This window comes from Pecten maximus, chromosome 6 (genome assembly GCF_902652985.1).
Source record: "Pecten maximus chromosome 6, xPecMax1.1, whole genome shotgun sequence".
Taxonomy (NCBI): domain Eukaryota; kingdom Metazoa; phylum Mollusca; class Bivalvia; order Pectinida; family Pectinidae; genus Pecten; species Pecten maximus.
This window is the reverse complement of record NC_047020.1, coordinates 40,016,815-40,038,768: the sequence shown is the minus strand read 5'-3', so window position 1 is coordinate 40,038,768 and position 21,954 is coordinate 40,016,815. Positions and strand designations below refer to the sequence as shown.

Below are 21,954 nucleotides of genomic sequence, written 5' to 3'. Positions count from 1 at the left end.
TTTCAGAATCTCAAAAATTGATTGATTATAATTGGTTTTCTATATTTAGCACAGAACAGCCCTTTTGTAAAATATGTATGTACATCTCAAGTACATCTATTACATGTTAATTTTATTACATTTTATCAATATTTTTAATACTGAACACAAAAAATTAAACAAGAGGCCCAGAGGGCCTGTATCGCTCACCTGGATTTCATGAGATATGAAACAAGAATGATGATTAAGTATATTGTCACTGGTATTGCTATGTCAATATATATCATAGGCATTTTATATGGGTACGTGAGGTTTTCATGCCAAAAATGCATTAATCCATGAAATGAAATTGACTTTTGGCGCAACCCCAGATGCTACCACACAAATGTGAGCGATATCCATTGCTTAGTTTCAGAAAAGAAGTTGTTTAAACCAACTGACCCCTTTTGACCCCGCCCTCTGCACCCTGGGGTCAGTTCCTTCCGTTATAAAATTTTGAATCCCTAACCAAAAGGATGCTACCAGTCAAATATGAGCTGTTTCATAGAAGTTGTTCATATCAATTTAGCCAAATTGACCCTTTTTGGCCCCACCCCCAAGTCCCCTGGGGGGGGGGGGGGTCAACCCCAAAATTTGTACAATTTTGAATCCCCACCCCATGACCATGCTACCATACAAATGTGAGCGATATATCCATTGCTTAGTTTCAGGGTCAGCTCTGTCATTTATACAGTTTTGAATCCCTACCCCGGGGGTTGAAGCAGGCAAATATGAGCGATATCCATAGCTTAGTTTCAGAGAAGAAGTTGTTTATATCAATTTAGCCAAATTGACCCCTTTTGGCCCCGCCCCTCAGGCCCCAGGTAGGTCGGCCCCACCATTTGTACAATTTTGAATCCTGGCCCCAAAGGGATGCTCACAGTCAAATACGAGCAATATCCATTGCTCGGTTTCAGAGGAGAAGTCGTTTATATCAATATAGCCCAATTGACCCATTTTGGCCCCGCCCTCAGGCCCCCAGGGGGTCAGCCCCACCATTTGTACAATTTTGAATCCTCACCCCATAGTGATGCTACCAGGCAAATAGGAGCGATATCCTTTGCTTGGTTTCAGAGAAGAAGTCGTTTATATTAATATAGCCAAATTGACCCCTTTTGGCCCCGCCCCTCAGACCCCTGGGGGGTCAGCCCCACCATTTGTACAATTTTGAGTCCACACCCCATAGGGAGGCTTCTGACAAAATTTCGTCAAATTCTGATCAGTGGTTATGAAGAAGAAGTCAATTGTTGACGGACGGACGGACGACGGACGCAACGGTATGGCATAAGCTCACCTTGGTCCTTCGGACCAGGTGAGCTAATAAAACGGTTGTTAATATATATTTTTAAATCTCCTTAATCGCTTCTAAAAGACCAATGGAAACATATCACTAGGATATAAGATCTACTGCTTCTTGGTCCAGTAACACTACAAAAATACTCAAAGCCAAAGATTTATGAACATTCCAGAAATTTTGGATTAATTTTCTTTTCAAAATCATCGATGTCAAAGTCATTGATGATCAGTTTTATCCCCCGCCTCCCCAAGATAATTCTCAATTATTTTCTATCATCGGCCCACCACTAAGTATATATATCAAGTTTTCCATTTGATGAGAATATAAATGACATCATGCACACCACGAGTTCAATAAAATTGGTAACATTTCTGGAGGTAGAAAACCCGAAAGATCATTTTTTGTAAATAACTCCCTGCAATCCTTTTTAAACCATAATTATATATCAAAACAAAAACAAAACAATATTACTTATATTACAAAACAACTGCAACAAAATCTACCTAGAACTGCAGAGAGTTTTCAACACTTTTCTCAATTTAGCATAATTTTTTTTACCATTTCTTGGGGAAAAAATATGTCACCACTGAGCTTGTTTGTTTAGAGTTAATATTTGTCATTAGACATTGCACTTGGTATAATGTACACCAAAAAGCACTTAAAATCAGGAACTATAGTCGGAAAAACTTAATTCCGCAACATAAAAAAATATCATATATATATGTACAGCACATTTACACAAAGTTTTATACAGAATATTTACTTCATAAAAATACATCTCACAAAATAGGTTTATGAGAAAGGAATAAATTAAAGAGTTCATAACTCACAAAACTTGCTTTCTGCACATTACAGTGAAAGAAACATTGAACGCTGCCTTAGATGGGATGAAATCCCATTTCCTCGGGAACTGGTGCAGAAAATTGTTATATCCACATTAAGTCCCAAGAATCAAAGCCTATGGGCTAGTGCAGATATATTTTTTCCTGTGTTGGTGATAACGAAATAAATTAATATTTACCAAATTATCGATGACTATTAAAATAAAAATACAAAATCTGCCGTACACAAAACCTTGAATGACCTTGAAATGGTTTTTTTACCCGTACAGCAGAGAAATAAGGCCATTTTATCACAAAATGCTTTGGAGTGAGGTGGATGGATGGATGGATGCAGAACCAACAGAATGGAGTGCCTTTATATATTCAAAACAAAATATTTCAACAAAGTTCCAAACCCATATCTGTTGTTGCAAAACAATGACTGGATGATGAACTGACCAGAGATAGACTGACCAGCAATATGGACTGACTAGTAGCACGATAAAACTGGACAGTGCTGTACCTAGAAAGGACATTGCCTTTGATCACACAACATTCTTTTGTCTTTTAAAAGTCTCGTAAAAATCGTTGGTGGGGGGACCGTATTTACGCCAATTATGACCAGTACAAGATGACATTGATGAAGAGATCATGGTTCTGACACGTGTCATAGCCCAGGCTCAGTTTTCACCACAGACTTGATGATCTTCATAACACTGTCCGTCTCTGCTTCGTCCTCCTCATTGTCCCTTTCCTGGACAGCCTCCTTCTGAACTTCAGCTGCTGGAGCTGGCTCCTCCTCCTCGTCATCTTCTGGAACAAACAGCTTGGTTTTGTTCACCTTGACCTTACTCATGTCGATAGCAGAGATGGGCAGCTCGCCCAGCTCCTGTCGGATCTGAAGAATGATCGGGTTTGCCTCCTCCTCTTTGATCTGTTTTGTCAATGGATTCTCCAAAGGAGCCTTGACTGGGGTAGGGGTGGGTTCCAGTATACTGCCCTGTGACGATTTAAAAACAAAATTAATTTTGCGACTTACTGTTGTTATAAACAATACATATGTATACTGCAGTACGTTACGGTATGAATCGGTCATAAGTTTTATTCAAATTCAAAATACAGAACCACTTTTTGCTGAAGATGCCCCACCATTAAGTATGATTTTAAATCACAATTGTTAGATACAGTTTTTTTCCTTCAATCCCAGGGAGACAACACATACTTTGTCTCAAAAGCAGTGTTTGGAATTTTGTGTTACAAGTAAAATCATTTATTAGTAATTCTACAAGACATGACCTGAGTATTACTAGGAAAGAGACATGACAGTTGAAGCACCGAAAAAACACGTAATGTAGCATTGCCACATTTGCACGCTGAACTAGAACTCCCCAAGCATCATAAGAAGAAAGATGAACTACTAACCTCTTTTTCATCTTCATAACAGATGGGATGGTACGTCTGTAAAAGTGAAAAACAACAAAATTAGTGGCATATAGCAGATCAATGATATCAAAGCTAAAATAAATAACAGCTCTGATAGTAAAGGTGGGTTTTTTTTATTGAAATTTTTCTCTTTTAAAAAAACAGCGAAGCACAAAGGATGTACATGTACTTAAGCTGTATTTTCTGCATATGAAACAGGACATAACTTCTAGCCATTGATTTTAAATTTTTTTTATCTGATCCTTGAAAATTGAGAGATAAAACTCCTCAAAAATAATTACAAAACAAAACATTCCAACCACTTTTAGCATTTACAGCTGAGTCGACTGGAACATAACAGAGTACAGTATCTTGTTCAACGATAGAACACAATGCTTATTCTGGGACTCGAACTATGACCCTTTGGTCACCAGTCCAGCGTCCTATCACAACCATTTTGCATGTTTTAATTTCTGGGTTAGGTTATCCCAATATCAAGATTGAATACTACAGTAGGTATTACCACTCACTAATATAGCTTGAACTCAAGTCCTATTTCATCAAAGAAAACATTTTCTAAGGATCTTTACATAAAAGACAACGATGTTTAGATAGCAAAGTGGTGAAGTGTCACCTTTGACCTTTAACCTTAATCAACAATCACCCAGAAAACCTGGTAAGTCATCTTTTGTCATGCTATGGTGTTCATGAATCTACCAAACACCATAAAAACATTTTCCTGGTCACTTAATATAAAGATAATGAAGTCTTTATAGCAGAGTGGTCAAATGTCACCTTCGACCCTTAACCTTTACCCAAGATCACCAAGAAAACCTGATAAGGTGTAGAATCGTTTGTCATGCTATATGGTGTTGATGAAAACTATTGTACATCTCGTTAGGTGTCAACATTTGATTTTCAAACTGAATCCAATGTATTGGCCGATAAAATGGAGTCAATATATACCAGATCTGGTGTTTATCTTTACGTAAAATGTCGTGAGAGTGAGGATGAATACCTTATTTTCCACACGAATGGCATCCCTCAGATGCCACTCCTCTTGGTCTTCATTCCAGAACTGTTCAAATGGGTCTCTACAAATCTCGCACATCTGTAAAAATCATATAGTCCATTAGTAATTTACAGGAATCACATGTACCCTAGATCTCACAGTGGTATCTTTAATTCTAGTTGAAAAAAAAAAATCTTGCTACCATAAAGATATAAAATTTCTATAGTAACCAGAAGATTTTAAGAATTTGAAAAAATATAGTTTTTGCTTACTAGCTTTCTGGCAAACAAATTTTTGAAAAATAGAAAAAGTACCAACAATTACTCAAACATAACCCTTTTGGTAAAAAAAATAATGTAGTATCGTTCTATAAATCTTAAATTTGCCTTGTTCTACTGTATATCTGAAGCCAAAGAGGGAACATATTTTGGTGAGGATATACTGATGTGAAATTTCATAAAAAAACAAATTTATTAAGTGGTGGTTAAATAACTGAAATTTCAGATGCAGTATGTCAGGTTCTATGGCAAACCAACAAATCAAAAATTGGCAGGAGATTTAAGGTTAAAGGTCTGACGTGAATACTTACATCGCCTTTCTCCTCCCCAGTAGCTGGAGGGCAGTGGATGATCGCTGATCCCTCTGGGACATTTACAACAGTTTCCTGTGGAACACTTGAAGCACTGGGTGCATTAGCTGTAGCTATCATCTTCTCAAACACGTTACTGCGACCTGTGAACAGTAAAACAACTTTTTACTCCCGATTCTTAAAGACTTATCTTGAATGTCACATATTACTTTTACATGAATTATTTTAAGTGTTTGCCACATCTTTCTTCATTTATTATATCAGCTGAATCTAAGCATATTCAAAATACATTTAGTCATATCTTTCCCCAAGATAGGTAAATCAGCCTACAACCATATATACAGAGGATATCTAACAGTGTCTTCAGGAAATACACAATATATTTCACGAGTGGGGCTAATATTTTGAAGCAATGCTTTGATTGGTCAAATCAGAAAAAGTGATATTTTTCACTAAAATATCAGATTTGAAAAATATCAGAAAAAGTGATATAGTGCATTATTTTCGATTTTTCACTGGTAAAAATGTAATATCTTTTCATATGAACCATAACGGCCGTAAACAGGTCATTGACAAGCCTGGTCAATTATTAAACTTTAAAAGATTTAATACCTTTATCTTCAGATTCATCTATTTCTTCATATGTTATCCAATCCTGTAAATAAACAACAATAAATAAGCAAACCATATTTATCGAAATTTAACTCATTTGACAGCACAACAGTATCTTCAAATCCATATAAAGTGATTCTTAAACAATGAATAATTGGATTTACAATCTGGTACAAGAATCGCTTTGGAAAGAACCTTTTCTATATTTTCTTTCCTTATGTTCACCTAAAATACATTGATCAAAGTAAGAACATATCCTACTATTACACTCACCGACACATCATAGTACCAGCGCCTGTACTTGGTCACCTTGGCGTCATCTTTGTCTCGGCGGTTCTGTCGGAAGTGCCAGTCTAGATGCTCCCTGTATCTCTCTGTCTGTTGAGCAGAGAAACGCTGACCACACGCCGAGCACTGGATACCCGAGAACAGACACTGTATGACTCCCTCGTGAAACCTGTCAAAACCCAAAAAATCTCAGCATGACGGAGATTCCACCTAGGAATTTTCATTTAACAAAATTCTAGTGAAGTTTCCTGGTAGTTTTATTAACTTCATATGAAATGGAGACAAATGTAAGGCTGTTTAATTAACTTAACCATTTTTGCAAACATCCTTGAAGAACCAATTGAATTAGGTTACTTCAAGTATAACCTGGTGATATTCTTACTCCATTCTTCCCTATCTGGCAATATAAGAAGTTTTGCAATTGAAACAAAGAGACCTTACTTTGTGATGTTACAATACATTAAGCCAAGTTATTTATGAAATGCAATTGAAATAATTGGAACCTGTACAACCAATCACAGCTCTGCCAGGAGTTATAACGTGCATTTTCATAACAGATGGATATTCTGACACCGATATTTAAACAAGACAATTCTGTGATAAATAGTGATTTTCCTCCTGTACATTAAATATATATCCAAAATGATTTCATCATTCTACAGACTGCACTCATGATCCTAAAATGTTCTTAATCTTCATCATTCTCATCACTTCAGATATGGAGATGGTATCGGATGGTGTTGGATGTCATATTATTTTTATACTTTACTCTGAAGATAAAGTCAAACTTACTTTTTCAGTTTGTCTGTCTTCAGTTCTGTGAGATCCGGTACATCTTTTATCTTCACTTGCTTGAATACCTGGATAATAAAATTTTTCACTTGTCAACTTCACCCACACCAATACAAAAGTCTAAATTGTCCATCTCCATGACATCATACACTCCAACACACACAAAAATATATTAGAAAGGATGTCAAACTCCATGACAGATCAAATCAATAATAATTTGATCAGAAGTTCTTATAACCATTTTATCACAGCAATATTGCAGTCTCAAAATGGTTCACATATTATCATCCACATTTAATAAGCCTTTAGTTGCTACCAATCATTGCCTTTCTCAACTCACCACGGTACATACACCCGGAGCTGCAAGTTGGTGTTAACAGCTTTACACTGATGTTGGGAATCACTATCAATTTCATAATCGATCATCACTAATCAATAATCATGAACAGAAAGGGAAATATATATGCAAAAACATCAACCAACATAGGGGAAAATGTTGTGGATATGTTTTAGGCATCTAGCTATGATTTAAAATATTGTTTCCATGCATTTTTATTTCCATTTACCTGTGATATTGTTCATTTATTTAAGGATTGAATCTTGATTTGGTCGATTTCATGGGGTCATGAATTGAGTTGCTCTTGAGACAAATTTAATGAACTGCGAAGCAGTTCATGTTGAATTTGTCTCAAGAGCAACTCAATTCATGACCCCATGAAATCGACCAAATCAAGATTTAATCCTTATATTTCAATTGGTTTTTTTTTCGAATAAAAGTCGGTCAAGATATTAATGTCTCGAAGCTTGTGCGAGTCCGGATTGTGCATGTCTAGTCGGTCAAGTAAAATAGTCCGCAATATTAGGATTAAAAACAGCATTATTTTTTCAAAATAGAAGTATTTAGCATATCTAGTCTTTCATAAAATACAAGAATACCTTATAAATTTTTTAATTTTAATAATTATTCCATGTTTATAACAACAATGTAAAAAAGGTGAAACAGTTCCGCGGAAGGATTTTAATCTTGTATTCATACGCACTGATCAATGTTAATCTGGTCAAATTCATGAGCAAATGAAACAGATTAAGTTTGGTAGTTTCATTGAGTCCAACTTGAGTAGAAATTGAAATATTAATTGTTGAAGTCGGCTGTAAATCTTGAAAATTTCCATGTTATAGTCAAACCATGATTGATCATAACAATCATGATCCATTAGTCACAGTCAGAGGTAAAACAACTAATCATCGATTAAATTGATTAATCGGGACACTACTTTACACACAACATTTCTATCACTGCCCTATCACATACTCATTCATTTACAGCAGAGTCGACTGGAACACAACAAGAGTATTCAGTATCTTGTTCAAGGATCGAACTAGCACAAGGATCGAACTAGCACAAGGATCGAACTAGCACAAGGATCCAACTAGCACAAGGATCCAACTAGCACAAGGATCCAACTAGCACAAGGATTGAACTAGCACAAGGATTGAACTAGCACAAGGATTGAACTAGCTACCCTTCTAGCCTATACAATTATTGACAATGTCTTTGTTTTTGTATCACACTGGTATACATACTGGCTTAATGAAGTTGTCTTTCTTGACTGCCTTAGGATTGACGTTTTTCCCGGTCTGAATCTCTGGTGGTTTAGGGGGTTCGGGTGTTTCGGTGGTGTCTTTTTTCTCTCCACTGTCCTTGGCTGGGATGATACCGGCAGCCATGAGTCGCTGAAGCAGCGAGTTGATGTTCATCTGGTTACCTGATGCTTGTTGGGCTACAAGTAACACATTGGTAAAACATTAAACTTTTTATATATATTTATATATGTACTAAGTAATGAAATGTGAAAAAGTTCTTTTCTATCAAATTTAAGGAATTTTGCAAATAAATTAATGACTGCTTTTTTATCTAAATTAACGGGTTAAAGAAGTGATCTGAGAAGAGTATTTATGCTCGAGATGGAGAAAGGTTTCCAGACTGAATCATCGGGAAACCTAAAAAGAGCAGTTTCTCAGAATCACAATTTTAGTATCACAAACTACACTGATGAAGTGTACTTCAGATGAAAAAGACAATTGATTGATGAATTTACCTGGTGCCTGATTAGGGAAGCCAGTGTTAACAGCTCCAGACACAGCGGGCATTATACCTACAACAAAACAAATGGATATACACACGATCTACAACCTAGAAATCAATTTTGGTACAAATACAAACATACCCGTCAATGTATTTAATTTTTTCCCCTTCTTTTTAAATATATTTGTTATGCTACCAATATTTATCATATTTTGCAGTATTTTCTTTCCTCCTCTCTCAAATTCCTGTATGAACCAAGCATCACATACAATTCAATACAGCAGTAATGAGATTCCATCATTGTGAGGTAGAAGGGTTGGAATTTTTTTCTTCATTAAAAAGTCAATATTTTTAAGGTTGTTGATTATCCAGATTTCAAGGATTTCAAAACAGAATCTCGCTGATGGAATCAGGACCTTGATTCAGGTCCTTTGGGTAACTACCTACCTGGGATTTGTGTGGGTACCATCGGATTCTGTGACATCACACCGCTGAATGCTGGTTGCCCTGGTGCGGACATTACTGGCTGTTGTGGCATGGGGTTCATCATCACCTGCCCTGGCTGAACCATTCCTTGCATCAATGGCTGTGGCTCCATCGGACCGCCCATCATCATCACTTGTGGTTGTCCAGGTCCGGAAGTCTGCATGGGTTGCGGAGGGCCATTTTGCATTGGCTGAGCGCCCTCATGTCGCATAGGAACAGATTCCGGCTCATCAATTATTTCATCTAAAATTTTTACTTCTGGTGGAGGACCTACTAATCTTACATATATAAGACGGTTTCCTAAGGAAATCTCTTTAGCTGGCCCATCAAATTTCACCTCAAACCATTTGCCATCTAATATCACTTCGTGAGCTGGCCCTCCAAAGGCCAAGTAATGAGGTTTGTTATTGATGCGAATTTTCACACAATCATCCACGGGCACAACGTAATTGATGTTGTCAACAATAATCTCCCGCGGGGGGCCGTCAAAGCGTATTCCCCTTTTCTTGTTGTTGATGACAATACAGGGAATAGCTCTGTCTAACTTCAGTTCACACATTGTGCCATCGATCAAGATCTTACGAGGTGGGGGATCGAACCTGAACTCGCAGCGGTTATTGTCAATAAAGGTGTACCTGGGCGGCCCACCCAATACTCCCATTTCTTTATTGTCTATAAGGATCATCAGATCACGCCCATCGATGCGTATCGTATGCTCCTTATCCTTAATGTTGATGATTTTCGGTGGTGCATCAACACGCAGTTCCCTCATGACACCGTCGATCCAGATGGAGCGTGGCAGGCCGTGATAGAACATTTTGAGTGTCATACGGCCAATGTTCACTTCTCTAACCATATCTCCAAACCTGTACACAATGGAACCATCAACACGTATTGCCCGTTCATTTGGATCAGCGAAGACCTCGATAGCCCGCCCTGCCACACGTATTTTTCTTGCTGGTTGCCCAACAGCGATTCCATATGGCCGTCCATCAATTACAAACTCTTCATTTTCATCTGGTCCATTATATCCCACAATCCTCCTCCATCTAGGATCTGTTGACTGCTGACGTTTGATGAATGGGTCCCGCTTAATTGGTCCTTCATGTCTTGGTGGACCCATGTGTGGCCCTCTGTCATTAAATGGTCCATTCCTGCCATGAGGCCCATCTGGTGGTCCACGTTCATCATGGTTAAATCGCGGCCGATGGTCATGGTAACGTCCTGGAGGGCCATCATCTCTAAAGCCAGGGTTATCCTTCCAGTGACCTCGATTGTGCCAGCCCCGACCTTCATTTTCATTATAATTCCAATCTCTACCCCGACCTGGTCCGGACCTCAGTCGGTCATCTGGTCCCTGCCAGTCCCTTGGCGGTCTGTTGACCATTGGAGGTTCATGTCGTCTATCATAATCATTTGTTTGTCCAAGCCTGTTGTCAAAGTCTCTGTTGGGTCCATCCATGTTATGAGGAGGTCTGCGTCTGTCGTCAAAATCAGGACCATGTCGATTATCAAGGTCTCTTGGATTTCTATCACGCAAAGGACCAGGGTGGTCTAACGGAGGTGTTCGTCTCCTCTCAAAGTTCCTATCTGGTCCGTGCCTATTGTCAAAGTCCTTCAGGGGCCCGTCTCTGTATCTATTGGTTCTTTGGAAATCTGGCCTTCCATCGTAAGATCTGCTCTGGGGCGGGTCTTTGAGTGGCGACCTGTACTGCCATGCATCTCTACCACGGCGGTCTGTATCACGGATCGGACTGGTAGACCCCTGAGGATTGTTGGGATAATCGAGTCGGTCTTGCTGACGTTGTACATTATCCAACCGCGATAGTTGGTGAAGCAATTCCTGGTGCATATCATGACTCAGATCACCGGACCGTCGCCGCTGCTCGATCTGTTCAAGAATCTCTTCCCGATGATCTAGTTGCAGGGCTGCAGGTATATGGACAGGTTTAGCATGGGGTCGACTATCAAAATCTCTTGCGTCCTGGTCCATGCTTTTACGAGCGGTTGATGATCGAAGATCGATATCCTGAGGAACTTCGTGTCTATGATCCACATCCTTCAGAGTATCGGACTCCGAGCTAGTTCTTCGGTGGTCCACGTCATGGGCAGCCAAATCTCTACCCTTCTGGAGGTCCAGCTCATACTTGAAGTCGCCAGGATGATTTTCTCGAAACTTCATCCATTTATCATGGAAGGGACTTTTCAACGGAGGACCAGGGGCATCCCTTTGGCTTCTGTAGTCTTGATCTTCAGAACCAAACAAAGAACTGTAAAACAAGAAATGAATACAAGTCTCATTTCTGGTAATAAATACAATGTACAACTCTTAATTTTAACACTGTTTAATCAGGCATTTCTGGTATTCCAAAGAGTGGCATTTAAGACAGGTTGAATTTTTATAATCTACTGAACTTATTCAAGAAGTTCAAATATTAAACACGAATCATTGAAGTACTATCAGTTTCATTAAACAATAATCGTATCTTTTCACAAATATGCACCCTACTTCAGAAGTATCTAGCTATTCTAGGTAGTAGGTTGTCATGAATTATTTACAACTAATCAAAACATCCATTCTTGAGAGTAAATTTTTCACAAGTTAAGTTTCCAGATTTTAACTTGCTTTAATCAAGTTGAAATTCAGAATAATAAAATACTTTTCCTTCAGAAGATAATCTTAGATTAAAAAAATACTAACCTGATATCCTCATCCATCACCTTGGCGGAGTTGAGTTCCGTCTCCTCCTCCAGACGTGGTTTCTTACTTGAGCTTGGGCCCTCCTCTGTAGCATCACTCTTCTCCTTTTTGTCTTCATGTTCACGTTTCAGGCTTTCTGGAGCCTGAGGAGGGTGAGTCTGTCTATCATCAACATCCATTTCCTCAACTGTGGCAACGTTTGGCACATCCTGTCCAGTTGGCTCAACAACTGGTTCCTCCATTTTTTCTACTTTTATCTCCTGAATCTGATCTACCTTGGCCGACAGTCTATCATCTGTATCTATCTCAACAGGCTCTTCTTTAACTTTCACAGCTTCACTTTTTTCATTCTCTACTGTCTTATCCTTGGACTCTTTCTCCGTCTTTTTACTGTTTTTCGTGGATGACTTCTTACTTTCTTCCTTTGTAGTTTTTTTGTCAGTTTTGTCTGCCTTATCAGATTTCTCCTTCGATTTACTTTTTGACTTTTTCGACTCGGGAGATTTGGATTTCACTGGTGATCTAGATCTCGTTCTGGCTTTTGAGCTGCGTGTTGAGCGTGTGCTTTCGCGTCTCCGATCATCTGAGTCATCACTACGATTACTCTTCTTACTGTCTTCATCTGAATCTCTACTACTCCTCTTATGTCGGGAACTATCGTCCTTGTCACTCTTTTTAGACTTTGATTCACTTTTAGTGTCACTTCTTGTTTTTACCTTTTCCTCTTTTGAATTACTGTAGCTTGATCTGGGACTTTCACGACGACTAGATGACGACGATGACTTACGTTCCTTTATGTCTTTGTTGTCTTTTTGATCACGGTCTTTTTCCACTGAGGAGCGTTTGGAATCGGAATGTCGACTACTTTTAGCACTAGCACTGCTGCTGTCACGTTTATCACTGTGTTTACGGTCGGCACGCGTGTCGCGACTTGACCTTGAATTGTCCTTCACATCCTTAGACTTGTGGTCTGTGGATGATTTCTGTGACAAGTGTTGAGATGATGAGCTCTTACTCACTTTACCGTTTGATTTTTCATGAGTCGACTTGTCGTTACTAGACTTAGAAACTGGCATGTCATTTTTAGGAATAGCCTGATTGTTGACATTAACTACCTGCGGTGGGGGGACTGGTATACCCATACGAGCAGTCGGCATTGGGAAAGGTAGCATGCCTGGTAGCATTACAGTTCGTCCTGGAGCACCTGCTGGAGGTAGGAGATTTGTCTGTGGCTGCATATTCATCACTGGTGGCATGTAGCCTGGCATCATTCCAGGTGGCATCATACCAGTAGGTGGCATCATATTGGGTAAGGGAGGTGGTGGGTATGCCATCAGAGAAGTGGGCACAACTATTGAGGTGGGAACTGAGGCCAGTTCAGAATTCTCAGCGAGTGTAGGACTACTTTCTGGCTTTGACACTGGAGGTGGTCTAGATTCAGTAACACTCTTTCCTTTGAGACGAGGGTCTCTGTTGCCAGAACGAGGATCTCTGGATGCAAGACGAGGGTCCCGAGTGGTCGGTCGACTAGGAGCACTTGTAGTCACAGGAGGTGGTTTGGTGGTCTCTGTAGCAGGTTTGGATGTAGAAAGAATCGGAAGATCCAATTTATCCGATGAACTCATGGCTGATTCTTCTGTTTCCATTTGACTGGATTTACCAGCATTCACCTGAAAAAAAAACCAACTTTGATTCTCATTTGTCAAAATATAAATACATATCATTATCTCGTTCGACTTTCTTTGAATACACTGAATCAAAGGGCCAAAGGCCCTGAGAAACGTCAGGGTCTGAGGTTATATTATAAGAAATTTAAAATTGGATTTTATAGTCAGACAGTTACATTTGCATCAGATGAAATGTCTTCATCTGGCCCTGGTATTTCTATTCTATATATATTCAAGAAAACATGTATAACATATATATCAGCTGACAAAAGCTGAGTATAGTTCTTTCCTGATTTCTTTATTGCTTGTGGAAGATTATTGATATACTCCTGAATCAGTAAAGCTGCTTGTAAACTTTGAAAAAAAGAATCAACTGAGCGACAAATCGGTCTATTAACAGAACATGTTGTCAAGTAACTACAACTAAAGATAAAATCCAAGATGTACACAGCCGAAGTTTTTTTAAATTTTATTTATTAAACATCTATTTTATGACCCCTTAGGTAACACATTTTAACTCTGATAGAAAATTGCGGTCGCGTTGTCCGACGAGACATATCTAGTTTTGACACCGCCAGTACATCAGTCACGGATCATAATCATTAGATTCTTTTCAAACAACAAATAATAACCTTATTTAATAAAATCCTCACAAAAAAACGGCAATTTAGTTTGTTACAACTTGCCCTCAATTCCTGGTCATATTTCATGCGTATTCTAGCGACTTACAAATGCATTTGAAACTGCGAACGGTCGTTGGTTTAGTTACAGTCTGGCTGACTAGTGTCGTGAAGAGTCACGTGACAGCGGAAGTTATTTCGTGGAATGCTCGGGTGAATTTGACTACGTAAATAGGATTGGTTTTAAGCTATAAAATGTTCCTGTATATTAACTCAGGATGAACAGATGTGGATAATTTCTCTGTGAATGCATGTAAATTTCTACGACGATCAAACTGATTTTTCTACTTTCGTTTTCAAGGCAGTATCGAGACGGAACTACGTAATCCTACGCCAACAAAATTGTATATACTGACGAGGAAAAAGGTTAATAATTATACTCTGAAATAATCTAGAACATCAAACATTAACATTTCATTTTAAATAATTGCAGTAAACACGGTTTACATCACTTAAATTGTGTCAATAATTGCTATCAAAATAGGAACTATATTAGGCTGCGGATGTATATCATTTGTATGACAGAAATGAGGAATAGTTAGCCGGAATAGATCTATCAGTAACAACATTTTCCCACCACGCCTATAACGGCAGGTGCCAAAGGCACCCTGACGTTAAAAATGGAAAATCCTTCCTTACTCATTCAAACATTTTCTTACTTTACTTTACAATGTACAATGTGCATGAAAACAATTCAAATTAAGTTTTCTGACTTGATACTGAACGATTCTCTCACAGCAAACCTTTAACCTTACCTGTTTTTGTTGATCAAGTTTGGCCTTTGTCTCCTTCAGTTCTAGTTCTAAACGCTGTTGCTGCAGTTTCAGCAGTTCCTGTTGCTTAGCGATGAGTTGTTGTCGCATCAGGGCTTCCTGTTCCTCAGTAACTGTATCGTGGATGATGAGATCATCATCGTCCAAAATCTCCTCTTCCTTCTGTTGCTGAAATCACAAATAGTTCTTGGTTATTTCTCAAATATACAGTATAGAGCATTTCATATTAAGGATGAACCTCCCTTGACAAGAAACATTATCTTTTTATCTATAAACAAAACACAGAAACATGCAGTTATATGAATTAGACCAAAGTTAATGCGTGTACCCCAATGGACTTAAAACTGAATTTCTGTTCATGATCAGTTGATTTGAAGTGAATTGTGTTCACAAAATTTCCAGATTTCACTTTCAAACCTATGCAAAGGATTGAATCTTTTTACCAGACAAAATTTCTTTCGAGTCCGCTTAAAGTTGACAACAAATGTACCTAAATAATTGATATTTTGTAAGAGTTTCGCACAAATTACTAAACCTTTAAATTATTTTCTGAACTGGTGCAACCTAGTTTATAATTGTTAAGCTGCATAAAATAACCATCAACTTGTTTGTTTCGGTTATTCTTACTTTCTCAGTAAAAAAAATCAATCTAACCTAATCCTAATCTTAAAGCAGGAAGATTCTCCTAAACTAGATCTATGACTAACATTACACACACTGTCAGAAAGACTCGCACACATAATTTTGGAATACAATAGCTTAGCATACAGCAGATTGGTAGTTTGTCAAGCTGTCATAATTATTATTTTTACAAAAATATCAATTTGACAGAAAAATCTTGCCTAATTTTCTAGTTTGTGCCCCAATTTTTTTATTACAAAATATCAATTCCATTTTATTTGAACTTTCAAAATATTCCAACTTAACCCACCCCTAACTTTAATCCGGAGAACCTGAACCAAATTTTAACAGCACATTCGATATAACCGCATCTGTTCAGAACTTGAACACCTGTAAAACTTTCTTATTGATGTCAAAAGATTGAATATTTGTACATTTCTCCACCAATCCTACCTTTGCTGCCAGGAACTTCGGGTTGACATGGATACTATTTTCAACAGGAGGCTGTGCAGTAATAGGCCAGGCTGGGTCCAAAAGATTCACTCGTACGTCTATGGCATATAGTTTCCTGTTTGGAAATATTTCGTTCCACGTCTGTCGTACTTTGAACATACATTGTCTTGTTTTCTCATCCACCTAGCGAAGGCAACCAGAGTACCAGAGAGCGTTATTACAAATTAAAATGCAAGCAACAGTTCCACAAAACCCATCTAGTAGTCATCCTGCAGAGTTGTCATCAATGTTCAACAAAATTCAAAAATGTTCACTCCAGGCAGGCAGTTTTAAACAGAAATATTTTACTTCTTTTGTACATAAACTTGTCTGAAGAATTGAATAATCGTTTTGTAACGTAGAGAGAAATACTCCTCCATTAAAGCCAATATGGATACACAACTTCATTTTCAGCTTCTTGTTCAATGTATTTTATAAGAAATTATATATCGAACAAAATTCAAAGATCGACCCCAATTGCATCAAAATAAGTATTTTTTCATTGAAATGAAGCCAAATTACTGCATTAAACCTGTAATAATAAAATCCCAGTCTTGCCACAAAGTAGAGTACCGGTAGGTTATTATTACCCAAAGAGCATGATAGTGACATGCGCTTTGTTGCCAGATAGATAATAATTTGTCTATTTTCCCTTCTCACCCAAATCCCAAATTATCCGACATATCTTGGTAATTACATTCAATCTCGGTTTTCTAGCAGTCATTACGATCAGTTGTATATTTCTTGTTTTCAGTATGTTCTATTCCAATACTTTCAATATTATCGAAATAATTCTTGATTTGTCAAGAAATTTTCAATAGTGTTAAAATAATTCTTGATTTGTTATACTGTGATTTTGAATTTTAATCTTGAGCGACAACATTTAGTTCCAAAGCATCTAAACTGGTCTACACATTTACTGTTTAAAAGGACACTGTTGTTCTTAGGATTCTATATTGCTTGCATATTCTCCACAAGCTTTAATCATACATTTTGCAATGACTCGTGAAATAAATATTTGTTTACAATAGGTTGTAAAATCATGAACTGAACATGTGGACAAATCCATTGAGATGGCAAATGCAGCCTTTCAGTATGGTCCTAACCTGAACATATCCTCTGATAAGACTTTCAATGTATTTTCAGTCAAGCTCTTTTTTAGAAAGGTTTTGCTACTCATTGCTAGAAGATTCAGAATTTCAACTTTGCCTGAATGAAATTTACAAAATCATATGACATGTTACATGATCGCATTTTGAAATTCGAAATTACTGTGTTATGGTCATTGAGTTTCGAAAAATAGAAATGATGACCCCTGCTATCCTTAAATATTTTAAGATTGATCAGAACCTTAAAATTAAGGTTGATCAGAGCCTTAAAATAACACTTTTCTTCTGATGTATCTGTACTTTATGTTTAAAATCCCATCAGTACTGATGTTACTTGAATAGTTTTTCGTAAATTAATTACAACAACCTGGACTTTCACAAACTGAAAATGTTAATCCCCATACTTGACAAAAGTTATAGTTTGATAAGTTATTTAAAAGATGACAAGTTAAAGTTTGATAAGTTATTTAAGAGATGACAAAGATTTTCTATAAATACTATGGGTGATCCTGATCTATGATCGAACTTATTTGCTTTTACTCCCTTTCTTTGTAAATATTTACGTTCAGAAGTTGAAATACATTAGAAAACAAGGCATCACAAAACGCTACATTCCCTGTCCAGAACTTTTATTATTCCCAGTAATGGCGACGTCACCTATTTTGAATCTGGAAAACAACTTTCATTATGAGCAAGAGCTTCTGATTTATGAGCAAGAACTTCTAATAAGAAAAAAACAGTATGTGGGACTGTTTTGTCATTTCCAGTAATGGACTTTGGACCTTTGTGTTTGATCTGGAAAACAATTAAAAGTTAGGACTTCCCAAGGAGAAAGCAGTGTCCAGTTTGGGTAAGACCAGTCTACTTGTACTATTGTATGGAAGCTGTGTTACAGACCGACAGGTGGTCCGAGGGAACTACTTATCAGGTGAAGCAAATTTTCTATCAATAGTAACATTGACCTTTAACCTATGACATATAAACTCAATCTGTGTTAGTAAGGAAACACTGTAGTTTGTTATTTAAAAGACAACTTGATTATAGGGGATGGTCTATTTATGTACTATTTATAGTAACAGTGACCTTTCAACCAAACACGCACTCTGGATAAGAAAGCTGTGTGTGGAGTTCCGAGTTTAAGTCTACTCTTTTCTTCGTTATTCTCCAGAAATGATGATAGATACAACAGCATTACAAAATCCCCTTGAGATCAAAGTCGGATAATGAAGTTGTTAAAAGTGTGACAACTAAAGGCAATAATGTGTCGAATCAAATGTATTTTCTGCTCCTCAGTGCGAAGTTATTTTCATTGTAAGCTCCTCAGTGCGATTAGTTATATTGTTTGTAAGGATATATCCAGATTTCATGAAGGAATTATGGGATCATGTTTTCCCCCGTTAGATCAAGATTGAAGCAAACTGTTTTATCAAATCATGACAAAAATGCAATATTTTGTAAGGTCATGAACTTGAGGATATGTTGACAAAATAATGGTAAGAGATGTTGGCTGAAAGGTAGTGAACTTGAGAAATTGTCAGATCTGCAGTTAACTTGTCATGTTTTGTAATGTAGTGAAGAATGTATTGTATTATATGTATCAAGACTTGCTGTATTGTATGATGATGAACTGTTGTGTGCAGTGACACAGCAGTTACCACAGAATTTCCTCAGATTAGGTACTTGTAGACTGGAACCGTGTAGCATGTGATGTTGATGGTGGAGTGTTGTATTCCAAGGTAATTATATAAGACTGTATGGTGAACTGGTTATGATGATTTACTAAGCAAAATTGTTTCAAGATAAATATTTGAATGACTGAATGCACTAGCATATCAAAGTTTAACAAGGTCATATTTTCAAGATACGAAATTGACTAATTTACTTTTCTGCACTCAACATGAACTGTTTGACCTTAAACGTTAGCAATGCTTAAATGAAAACTTTACATCTATACCATTTTTTAAATCTTACTAATTACATTTTTCTGGAGTTAGATATATCCTTGGTATGGAAGTAAAAAAAGACCAGTTCTCCAATCACTCTTTTAATACCATTGGAGTTTATGGTAGACTAGACTATATTCTTGTAAATGTCAGTTTTTTTCTCATTTGCAAGTCTTTTGATATGAAGGTGTAGATTTTCTTACAGGTTCTGGCAATGTTTTCAGGACATCCTCACAAATGAACTACCCTTTATGAAACAGTAAACTGTAGTTCTACATTGTTGTTCGCTTTCAAGAATGAAATCAATTCAAACTAGAACTGTCGCCAGGATGGCCGACTAATACTGGTACCCCCGCAATCTGCACAAGTCAATGGTGAATTGGAACTCTTAATTAGAGGCTAACTAAGATAACCCAGTAATATAGTGACCAGTTGCCATAGCAACCATAATTTTGAGAAAAAGAAAGTGGCATGCACATCTACACGTGGTCCTCTATATTTGTGTGAAGTTTCATTGAAATCGGCCCATCGGTTTAGGAGGAGTTGTCCGGACAAACTTAAAGTTATGGTTCTTATCGGAAGACCTGTTTATAGTGACCAGTTGCCATAGCAACCATAATTTTGAGAAAAAGAAAGTGGCATGCACATCTACACATGATCATTAATATTTGTGTGAAGTTTCATTGAAATCGGCCCTTCGGTTTAGGAGGAGTTGTCCCGTAAGTTATGGTTCTTATCGGAAAACCTGTTTATAGTGACCAGTTGCCATAGCAACCATAATTTTGAGAAAAAGAAAGTGGCATGCACATCTACACATGGTCCTCTATATTTGTGTGAAGTTTCATTGAAATCGGCCCTTCGGTTTAGGAGTTGTCCGGACAAACTTAAAGTTATGGTTCTTATCGGAAAACCTGTTTATAGTGACCAGTTGCCATAGCAACCATAATTTTGAGAAAAAGAAAGTGGCATGCACATCTACACATGATCATTAATATGTGTGTGAAGTTTCATTGGAATCGGCCCATCAGTTTAGGAGAAGTTGTCCGGACAAAACGTGTCTACAGACAAACGGACGGACGGACAACCTGATTCCAGTATACCCCCTAACTTCGTTGCGGGGGTATAACAACTGCTACTACGGACATTTTTCCATTTTAACTATAGTCTGTGTTTTACAGTTCCATATTATCAATCTCGCGAGGAAGGACTGTATCTGGCACGTAATGTAACATTTAATTTATTCGGTAACATGATTACTGTCCATACCTGACTAAGATTGATTGTTTCTAGAAAATTACATTAAAGAAAACCCACTTTTGTTTTCCAGGGTTATAAATTTGAACATTCAACTCAATTTCTAATTGTGCAAAAAAAAAAAAAAAAATTCCCATTAATGTAAGATTTCCAAAATATTTGAATAAGGTGTTTTCTTTGTGAGGTGTGGACAGCACTCGGAGACACTAAATCCAGCAATCGATGATCCCCATTTTCCTCCTTATTTTACACTTTTGCAGCACATAAACTTCCAATTTCTGCAAGGTGACATTTGCTTGAAATGACCAGGTATTGCACTGTTAACCAAATGTCTATTGTTATAATATATATATATATATATATATGTTAGCTGACACGTTTCTGAGCCATAAAATATGTTGTATCAACAATATTTTCACAAAACTGCAACAAATGTTTGAGTGCCAGTTCATAAGAATTTTGCATTCAACCATATCTAAATTTTTTTTTTCAAATTGTCCCAGGATCCTGCAGTAGGTGAAAATTATTCTAAACGGCATCTTAGATTAGCATGGCAAATCAGACAATGTCTCCTCTTTATAGTTGTTATTTTGGACTTTGACTGGAGACTTATCTAAGATTTATTCATCACATAAAGACATTTCTTTCCAACATGCTTTTGTCAAGACCAATACAAAATTTAAAATTGCTATAAATATTGGCTTGCCTTATTCTTTGTTATCAAAATGGATGCAATATATACTTATATCACAAAGCTGCGCCTTTACATGAACAATTGAAACAAACAACTAACAAGCTCGGCTAGATTTTTTGACATATTTTTTTGGTGACAATTTTTTATGTGATGAATATTGAATTTCTACACAATACCGACGGTTGAAAGCCAGTTGAATAAGAGACACAATTCCACAGTTGCGTGTTGTTTTGTAATTTGCTACTTATAGTATGATTTCCAAAATACAATATACATATATCCATTTCCCCTAACACAGCATTTTTCCATGGATAACTTTATTGCTTCACTAGAATACTGGAATGACAAGTCTACAGTATAGGAGTACTATCAAGCATCAACACTGTTGTACAGCATGTGTCTACATAATTTTTAGATTTTCTTTCTTACTTGTTATTTATCAATATAAAGTCCTTGGAAAAATTCACATGTTCATGCCAATTTTTATTTGCAGTATCGGATCACATGATCCTTACCTGCTGAAAATTTAATAAATGGATCTACAACAAGTCAACAAATAATCATGTTAGTTCCTAAACGATCCAGTAGATTGAATTT

The 21,954-nt window shown here is 37.2% G+C and overlaps 1 protein-coding gene across 1 annotated transcript in view; it reads right to left on the bottom strand.

The window, feature by feature from the left end:
* Positions 1–1,384: 1,384 nt before the first annotated feature.
* Positions 1,385–21,954, bottom strand: part of LOC117329764 (pre-mRNA cleavage complex 2 protein Pcf11-like) — a 28,608-nt gene continuing 8,038 nt past the window's right edge. The window contains exons 3-15 of the mRNA XM_033887889.1: positions 16,319–16,501; positions 15,227–15,412; positions 12,125–13,794; positions 9,385–11,693; positions 8,951–9,007; positions 8,436–8,632; positions 6,852–6,919; positions 6,045–6,228; positions 5,772–5,814; positions 5,160–5,302; positions 4,577–4,669; positions 3,559–3,594; positions 1,385–3,136 (exon numbers count right to left, since the gene is read on the bottom strand). Of these exons, the coding sequence (XP_033743780.1) occupies positions 2,804–3,136; positions 3,559–3,594; positions 4,577–4,669; positions 5,160–5,302; positions 5,772–5,814; positions 6,045–6,228; positions 6,852–6,919; positions 8,436–8,632; positions 8,951–9,007; positions 9,385–11,693; positions 12,125–13,794; positions 15,227–15,412; positions 16,319–16,501 (5,502 nt within the window). The 3' untranslated portion in view covers positions 1,385–2,803. The remainder of the gene's footprint in view (positions 3,137–3,558; positions 3,595–4,576; positions 4,670–5,159; positions 5,303–5,771; positions 5,815–6,044; positions 6,229–6,851; positions 6,920–8,435; positions 8,633–8,950; positions 9,008–9,384; positions 11,694–12,124; positions 13,795–15,226; positions 15,413–16,318; positions 16,502–21,954) is intronic.